The sequence below is a fragment of the Telmatherina bonti genome, assembly GCF_933228915.1.
Source record: "Telmatherina bonti genome assembly, chromosome: 14".
In the NCBI taxonomy this organism is placed as follows: domain Eukaryota; kingdom Metazoa; phylum Chordata; class Actinopteri; order Atheriniformes; family Telmatherinidae; genus Telmatherina; species Telmatherina bonti.
The window spans coordinates 19541125-19550431 of NC_136612.1; the positions used below are offsets into that span (position 1 = coordinate 19541125).

Genomic DNA, 9307 nt, shown 5'->3' on the forward strand with positions numbered 1-9307 from the left:
TAATTGAAATCAAGAAAAATGACGAGCAAAAAAGTTTTATACATTTTTTGTTTGTTTTTAAATTTACCAAAATCTTCTATATCAAAGACTTCTGAGAATCGCAATATAATTCGAATCAGCAACAAAAAAATCAGAATAGAATCGAATCAGGACAAACACATATCATCACAGGCCTAATATTTTACCAGTCTTTGCTAGTATCAGTCACCAAAAGGGACAATAAATATTTATTTTAAACCACATTTTTATTTGTTATAAAAAAAAAGGGATACTTTTTTTAGTGAAGCCTTACTTTTCTTGCCTTCCTGAGGACATTAAGGTCAATAAGGAAATATATATTTGCAATGACCATTTTGGTTATGGATGATTAATAAGTGAAATAATGGATAATTAACATTTTCTTTGCCAATTAATTGTTTCTCGAAGGGTTTTGGAAGTGTAAATAGTCATCCATATATATGATAAATAAGGAATAAGAATGCAATGATAAGACTTTTTATATAGTGAAATCGATACAAGACAACCTACTTAATATCAGTGCGAAGCTTTATTGCTACTTTTTCAGTTTCTTGTCATTTAAAGTCAAATATGAATTCACAAAATCTGCAAAAGATTTTTAAGAACATTATTGTCCTCATTTCTTAAGCGATACATTTTAGTTACTTTTGCTTCTTTCTTTTTAATAGCTTTTATTTTACGGACTGTCGAATGTTGTCGGTAGGTGAAAGGTTTAGACTCTTTCACTCCAGGGCTTTGCCGCTTTGTACATGTAGAATGTAGTTTACCATTATTCTGCTGAAATAAGCAAAACATTCTTACTTATTACTTCTTCATATGCTTGCCAGTGTTAATGGCAGCAACACAGAAGTGTTTTACATAAGCTAATTCATCCCCTACACAAATACACACAAACACCAACTTTTGTGTGCATTATTTATTCTGTAAAATAAAAAATAAGAATAAGAAATAAATAAAACTGCTTTTCATAATTTATCAGAAGAGCCCCTGAGACTGTAATATTTGGTCATTCCAAAACTATTTCAGTGCAACAATAAATCCACAAAACCAGCATACATCTGACACCACCTCTGCTGAAAACAAATAAGTTTAATTCCAGTTAGACACTCTAAATATCAGTATTGTACTTTAGCTCAGGGAATGCATGAACACACTTATATGCCAATGTTTTAAAAGTTGTCTATAAAGGGACTTTATAGATGAATCTTCACCTTCATGTTGAGCAAAAAATAATAACCAGTCATACCTGTTTGGCAAAGTTTTCTGAGACTGTTTTGTTATTGTGTTGCGCAGTCTGACTTGCTTTAATGCTGGCCACTGAAGGACAGATGGCAGACTGAAACTAAAAGTAAAGAAAAAAAGACACTAAAAATGAGATATGTGCTGAAAAGTCTGGGACAGAAAGAATCAGATTTCGCAATAAAAAGCTGAAGGTCTCTTTCCACAGTTGTACAAATGTGGTGCTGTCCATGGACCTGAAAGCCTTGATGTTAGCTTGGTTTGAGACCGACAAGTTGCATTTAAACAGAACTGTTAATTCCACCGTGTTGCAGTGTGATCTCGTGTTACTGGAGATGACATGAAGATCGGGCAACTCCATTATAAACCCTATGAGATTAAAACAGATCAGCTCAACTGACATGAACTTCAGCACATTTGGTAATTTAATGAGCTATTTCAGAAAAATTTAGCTGGCTGTTGTGGTAGAAATGACCATATCTAACCTCCTAATGAGTAATAATACCCTTGTTATAATATGATTGGTCAACTCCGTTAATCAGTTCCAAGGCATTGAGGAATACCACAAGAGACCATATAAAACCATAAAACAGGATGTTTGCTTTTATTTGGACTCTAAATGCATAGTTCCAAGGGCCTATGAGGGCAGGGAGTCCATTTTAAGAAACTTTTACTTATTTGTAAAAGACTGTTAGAGAAATATCGTGAAAAAGGTTTTTTTTTGTTTTTTTTTTTAAGATAAAATTAGATTAAAATATTACCAGAAAGGAACATACAACACTAATCCATGACATCACTTAGAGAGACAAAAAAAAAAAGCAAATCAACCACAATAAAAAAAGGACACTAAGCCTCTAAAAAAAACTCACAACACCTTCAAGTAAGCAGAAATTAAAACTTAAGGTGCTAAATGATAAATTCAAAGGGAAAGAAAGTGAGCTCTAAAAAATGCCAATATCTGCAGAGACATAAGAGAGCTTTAGGGAGGCAGCGGAATGACAAAATAAAAAAAGGCAACCCTGTCCTTTGCTTTACATTTATAACTCCTCATGCAAGCAGTAATGTGATAAGGGTCACCAGGTCACCCTGATTTTGATTGTAACCATGGAGACAACTGTTTTCATTGCTGGATCCACTATACAACCAGCTAAAGTATTCTGCAAATGCACATAATTTGTTTTAAAACTACAATTTTCACACTGTGCCACATTTTCCAAACTACCCAATTCTTCCACTACAACAGGGGTATCCTAAGTCCATCATTGAGATACTCAATCCTGTAAATTTTCATTGTATTCTTGCTCCAACATACCTGACTCAAATTAAATGGAAGCGCCCGCCTATAAAGTTTTGCACAATGACTCATTAATTCAAGTGAGGTGTGTTGGAAAAGGGACGCATAGACTGTGTCCGAATGTCCACACTGGTCCCTAACCACTCATTTACTACACAGACCAGCACTATATGTTGCACTCATTCTGTTGAGATTCGGACACAAAGCTGGCTATTTTCTCGTCGCCGTAGATCACGTGACTTCTGCCTGTCACTATGGCAACCACCATGCATCATTCCGAATTCAATCTAAACTTTTGTGAGAATATTTTAATTTTTTCTATTGTATTTTAATCTTTCTTTGTTACATATCTAATCAGTAAATACAGATAAAAAATTAACTTTTTTTTTTTTCCGCTTTGACGTTCATGTCACTTGCACCACTTTGAGCTACTCCAACAATTGTGCTCTATATTGACCCGTCTAGTGACCATTGATGCTCACTACTTTTCAAGATGCATTGGGGGTGATTTTGAGTGCGCTACTTTTTCTTCTCTGGACATGCAGATACCCCAAGAAAATGGCGTGACCCCTACATTGGGCACTAAGTAGGGAATAGTGTGGACATTTAGACACAGCCATAGAAAATCCACATGACTTTACTTCTCGAGAACAGACTTTGGACATCCCGGCTCTGTAGGCTAATCTGTGCTAGGATTGTGAGGATGAACTTAAAAGCCAAATGAAGGTGTGGAGTTAGAAAAAAAAAATCAGCCTTTTTGGCCATTTTAAAAAAAGATTTGGTTGTATCTTGACAAACATGCATTTTACTATAAAATGAATAGAATCCTATTAGGCCACAATATATTTAGATGAAGAAGTGTCTATCTGTTAGTAATGTCGCCTTGGCATTCCAGAAATGAAATCGATGTTTAAATAGCAACATGTTTTCTGCACTCTCCTTCTCTCTCTCTCTCTCTCTCTCTCTCTCTCACTAAACACCATTCTGTACCATTCAGATGGTGAATAGGCATGATTTGGAGGCAGCAGAAGTCCTGCTCACCAGAACAGCTCAATTAGTGTATGAAGTTATATCATGGTTCAGGCCTCAGCATGCCTCAGTATATCATTACTCCAATTTCCCTTCTTGTCATTAAGACTCTTTAAAGATTTTTTTGCACGCTTTCACACACTCGTCCTGAAGTCACTTGTGATTTCGCCTAAGAACTGTGCAAAAATGTGCCAGGCTGCACGATTTGAAAATGCAGAGGATTGCAGGAGAGTTGCTTTTTTTTTTTTTTTTTTTTTTTTTTTTTAGAATACACACACACATCCACACAGATTAAAGTGATGGCACATTCATTCAGCGACACCTGCATCTTCTGCGATTAAGAGCACAAGCTTTATAAAAATGTATGTCAGTGTGCAAGTTGGTAATTACCATACACACAGCTACATACCTCTGTCAGTCACTCTTAAACACCGTATCTAGAAAGACACCTGCATCACGCTGATATAGGAGTGTATGAGTGTGTGTGTGTGTGTGCAAATGCAAGGAGATGCAGACCAATGTACACGCATACACATTGTAACAGCTTATTTTCAGCTTTCCCTTTTGCCCCCCTCCCCACCCAACACACACACACACATCCACACACTCCCCTTCTCCTTCTCTCTCTCTCTCTCTCTTCACTCTACATCCTCTCTCCTATTTCTCTGTACCAGGCGCTGGGCCTGTAGCCTGCTACACATGCTGACATCAGCAACCAAACCAGTACCCCCACCCCAGACATCCCCCATCACACGTTCACTTCTCTCCCCGCACACAGGCAGTCTGTAGCAAGCAAGTCTAGCGCGACTGTGACACGAAATTACCATCAATATGATTGATGGTGATCAACAGCCTGTTTAAGGGAGCCGCTGCTTCACCTCCGCTTCTATTTATTCACCATACATTGCATGTCCAGCATTTTCACTGCCACCTCCTGTAGCTCACCTCAGATGGACTTGTAGCCTACTGATAGATGTGCTTGTTACACCTTTGTTATGTAATGCAAAGCCTGCAGTCCATTAAATGAAAAGAAGGGGGGGGGGAAGGCAGGTTTTTGGCACATTAAACCTACAGGTAATGCCTATAGCGTTAGGATTTACTCACTGCACCTTGCTGGGTAAAGGATATGGCCATTCGGTGATCTTTTTGGCGTATTTTCTCACGAAGTTGTCCTCGCTGAAAATGAACAGCGATCGGTTGACAGTGAAGCAGTTCTGGCGCACGGGAATTGGGTTATAGAGGGCCATTGTCCGGGCTCTCTGCGCCATCGACTGCTTGTACATTCTCTGGGCCCCTGGTCCTCCTGGTGGACCGTGGCCGTGGCCGTGCCCGTGGCCATGACCGTGACCGTGTCCATGAGGCCCACCTTGCCTGCTCCCACCGCGGCCCCCCGGGCCCCCTCCGCCGGGTCCTCCTCCATACCTGGCCGGTACTTCGTCTCCGAACCGCGCCATTCTATGGACACCGATCTTGGACACCAGTCTTCACGAAGCAGCGCAGAAGGAGACCAATGCTCAGCTGTGCAGCTACACAACATTACATCCCATCTGGATCGGAACGTCTCATATGCACAACGGGTTGTCTTGCAAGCTTATGATGAACACCTGCATCCGGTGAGAAGATGCGCGACTTGGTTTCAGCAGACGAGAACGCCCATGTACCGTCTCCGTCTCTGTGCGCCTCTGCCAGCGGCCAATTGTGGGTGTTAGGAAATTAAATATGTGCTCGGTTGGCTGACTGGTTGCACCGTGGGGTAGTGCCGTGGGGTGTTTCAGTCTTAGTCCGCTCTTATGTCCGTACAAAGCAGGATTCAACCCCAACATGAAATCGTGGGGAGACTAACATGAATCTTTTATGTTCTGCATGGTTCATGCTTGTATCAGAGTGCACCAGATGTTCCGAAACCTTTCAGTGTGAATCATTTCTTAACTCTCGTGATAGGCCTCAACAAATAACCTGGAAAAAAAGAAATCTGAAAATATTATCACTGAAGCTATCTGCTGCTGCTGCTGAGAGTGACGCCCAGCTTGGTAAAATAGAAACAGTCGCGTTTCCAAATACTTAAAAAAGGCATCTAGAAGGGAGCAGCTACTATTATTTAATTTTTTATTTTTTTTTAGAATATCCGCAATGTTTGATACAGTGTGTGGCAATAACGTGGCTCCCGCCACCCTACAGTTGTTTTATAAGTGCGCTCTGACAAGCCTTGAAACCAGCAAAACGGTGACATTTGGATTTTACGAGTCTTATTTCAGGATGGATAATCTCAAGATAGAAAAAAATACCGTTCTCCTTTGAAACGTCGGTGTCATTGCAGTCTTGTCGTGTGGGTGAAGTATGTTCTCTTTTTTTTTCCTCAAGCAAATTCAATAGCAGCCTCCCTCGTTGTCATCATCTTCAGCCCCTCACCTGCACGGCCATCCAGAAGCGGAGCAAAGAGACGCGTAAACGGCGTCGTCAAAGACAGGGGTATGACGGCCGCTTCTTCTCCGCTTTACACCCTCTCATGATCTTCATTTGGCCGTTCGAGGTGCAGCATTGCCGTGAAAGCCCCTCACCATCCCCGCCCTGAAAAATCTACCTTCGTCCGCACCGATATGCCCAAATGTCCTGGCAGAGCGTCCTCTCTCTCTCTCTCTCTCTCTCTCTCTCTCTCTCTTCCCCCCTCTCTCTCTCTTTCATTGGAGTAGGGTAGTGCGCTCTTCTCGGCCTCCTCTCTCCTCATCCAGCAGCCCCCAAGGGAAGGAGCAGAGGGACAAACGGACGGATGGGTAGATGGATCGGTAAATGGATGGAAACGAAAATGAAAGGGAGGAGGGGAGGGGGAGGGCAGGTTGCTGCCTCAAAATTCAAATCAAAGTCTGCCCATAAGCTGAATAAATCGCACCGGCCGCCAAATCGTCTCTCAGCTTGTCTAAACTGTAACGAGCGCCTGATCTGCTCTGCAGCCACGGCGCGTGACGCACGCAGCTCGTCCAACTTCCAGACGTATGTTACGCGTGGAGGCACCGCTCATTTCCCGTTTGTCTTTTAGTGCTTCGGGCTACAGCCTTGCCCAGTTGACTTGGACCATTACAGCGAACCAGTGCGTGTTAGTGTAGGCACATGTCTGTCAGTGGGTACCAGTTAAAGACAATGGAATGGTAAGTATTTCCATTATAGCCACATGTGATTGTAGTGCGTGGCTGAGCGGGATGTAACAGGGGTGGGTGGTGGTGGTGGTGGTGATTGTTGGGGGGGTGTTGGCATCATGCAGCTCCTGCAAAGACACAGCTGCAACTCAAGCTGACGATGACTGCGCACGCACGGGTGCGTGGTATAGAGTAAATGCTCGTCAGAGAGCGCGCGCACAAGTCTGCCTGTGTTTGTTAGGGAAGGTGGAGGAGAGAGGCTATTCTTAGCAACAGACATTTGGAAATTAATGGACGAACAGAGCTCTCCTCTCCCTCCCTCCCTGAAAGTGAGTCGAGGATCTTCTTCCCATACTCCTCTCCTCTCCTCTCCTCTCCTCGAGGCTTCTCTTCATGACACCACCAAAACACTGCTGCTTGTTAAAGCTGCTTGTTAAAGGTGTGACCACATGCTCTGCGCTAAACCCCAAGCAACATTTTTTTGCACTATACAATAGAAATAAAAAAAAAGGAATGAAAAAAGAAAAAAAAAACGCAGAATTTTTTTCTAGCGGTAACACATCCGTCCAGTTCAGTGAGATCATTTTACATAGAAATAAATAAATAAAATCTGCCGATTGTTGTGCTTCCACTTGGAAATCTCCGAGTGAGGAGGGAAAGAGAAGGAGAGGGGAGGAGGGGGGGTCTTATTCACTGAATAACACAGAGTACAGCTTTTTAGCAAAGTGCTGCTGCCGCTTTTTCTTAAGCGTCAGAAGAGAGAAGAGGAAGATTGAAGCCCACATCATCACCGCAGGACATCATTCTCTGCTCTGACCCGATTGATCCACTCCACAAATAGCCGCCTCTGTGAATGGGACGTGATCGTGCAAAGACAGACTTATGGGTGACCAGAAGAATTAGTTCCGTTCACCTCTCCAGATTGAGTAAAGAGAGAAACCTTGCACGTGTGAACGTCAATCGATAACAGCACGACCTTAAAGGACCATCCGATATGTCGGAAAGGGATCTTTTGCTCTGTGTCCACTTAGGGAAGGCTTCCGGTCGAGACTGACCCATTCACAAGGTCATGATAGATAGACAGACAGACAGACAGACAGACAGATAGATAGATAGATAGATAGATAGATAGATAGATAGATAGATAGATAGATAGATAGATAGATAGATAGATAGATAGATAGATAGATAGATAGATAGATAAGTTTTCAGAACCATGGACAGCACCACAAAGATAGGAGAAGTCAAATTTTCTACCATATAATTTACTGATAAGGAAAAATGAAGTCCCATTTGTCTCATATGATCGTATGCACATGTCTTCAGCCCATGCCTTCAAGTATGTGTACTGATGCATCACATCTGCACAATGTACAGTTGATCACACACAAAAACAAGGCTGTTAGCCTCGAGAGGAGGAAGGTCTATAATGTAACTTGGTACATTCAGGTCTAGACAAATTTTCAACACATATCTGGTGTCACAGCGTTATTTGATAGGGAAATTAGTGTCTGACCAGACTGTTTACATTTCATGAAAGGGGTGTAAAAGTTTTGGTGCAACAATATGTAATGACTTTGCCAAGTTAATTGGCTCAGAATTCAATTCAATTCAACTTTATTTGTATAGCGCCACTTCACAACAATGTTGTCACAGGGTACTTTACATACACGAATCAACATACACATCATTTCGAGCCAATTCATATATCCCAGAAACCATCTGATTACATCGAGTCACGACTTCGATCCAATCCCCCATCCTGAGCATGCACGCGGCGACAGTGGGAAGGGAAAAACTCCCTGTTAAACAGGAAGAAAACCTCCGGCAGAACCCGGCTCAAGGAGGGCAGCCTTCTGCCTCAACTGGTTGGGGTGGAGACGACAGGAAAGACGGAACAACATGTATAATTGCACTTAATCAGGAAGACCTGCAGAAAAAATCAGAAATAAGTTAGAGATGGCAATATTGGCATGTATTTATACATTAATATATTAGAGAAATAGAGCGAGGTACTTCTCAGTGCATCAGGTAACATCCCCATTGCTACATAAGTAAAGGTTGGCTAGACTACCTATAACTATAAGAGCAAAGAGCATAACCTTGATAGTTGGGTCCCGTACATGCAGACTCCAACTCAGGAGATGCTCATATCCTAACTATAAGAATCATGGAAAAGGAAGGTTTTCAGCTTGATCTTGAAGGTGTGGAGGGGCCTGCCTCCCGAACCCACGGTGGGAGTTGGTTCCATAAGAGAGGAGCCTGATGGCTAAAGGCTCTTCCTCCCATAGTACTCTTTGAGACTCTGGGAACCACCAGTAAACCTGCAGTCTGAGAGCGAAGTGCTCTATTTGGAATATATGGAACTATAAGATCTTTCGAATGGTGGATAAGAATGGTGAATAAACGCTGAGAAAACTTCTGTTTGGGCTCGAGGCAGTGTTTTTGCCCAGTTATCAGTAAAAGATGATTGAGCAACATAGTTAAAGATATAGTAATCTGTAAACAAATATTAAAAAGTCTTTTCCCTTTTTTTTTTCATACAAATTAAGTTTTCCTTTTTTTTACATGAGATGATTGCTTTAATTGCAGTGAA

The 9307-nt window shown here is 41.8% G+C and overlaps 1 protein-coding gene across 1 annotated transcript in view; it reads right to left on the minus strand.

Moving 5' to 3' along the window:
- The window catches only part of cacna1aa (calcium channel, voltage-dependent, P/Q type, alpha 1A subunit, a), a gene marked incomplete at both ends in the record, with an annotated part of 73951 nt that extends 68917 nt beyond the window's left edge, over positions 1-5034 (minus strand). Inside the window, one exon of the mRNA XM_079253526.1 lies at positions 4690-5034. Coding sequence (XP_079109652.1) covers positions 4690-5034 — 345 coding nt within the window. The remainder of the gene's footprint in view (positions 1-4689) is intronic.
- Between the last annotated feature and the right edge of the window lie 4273 nt (positions 5035-9307).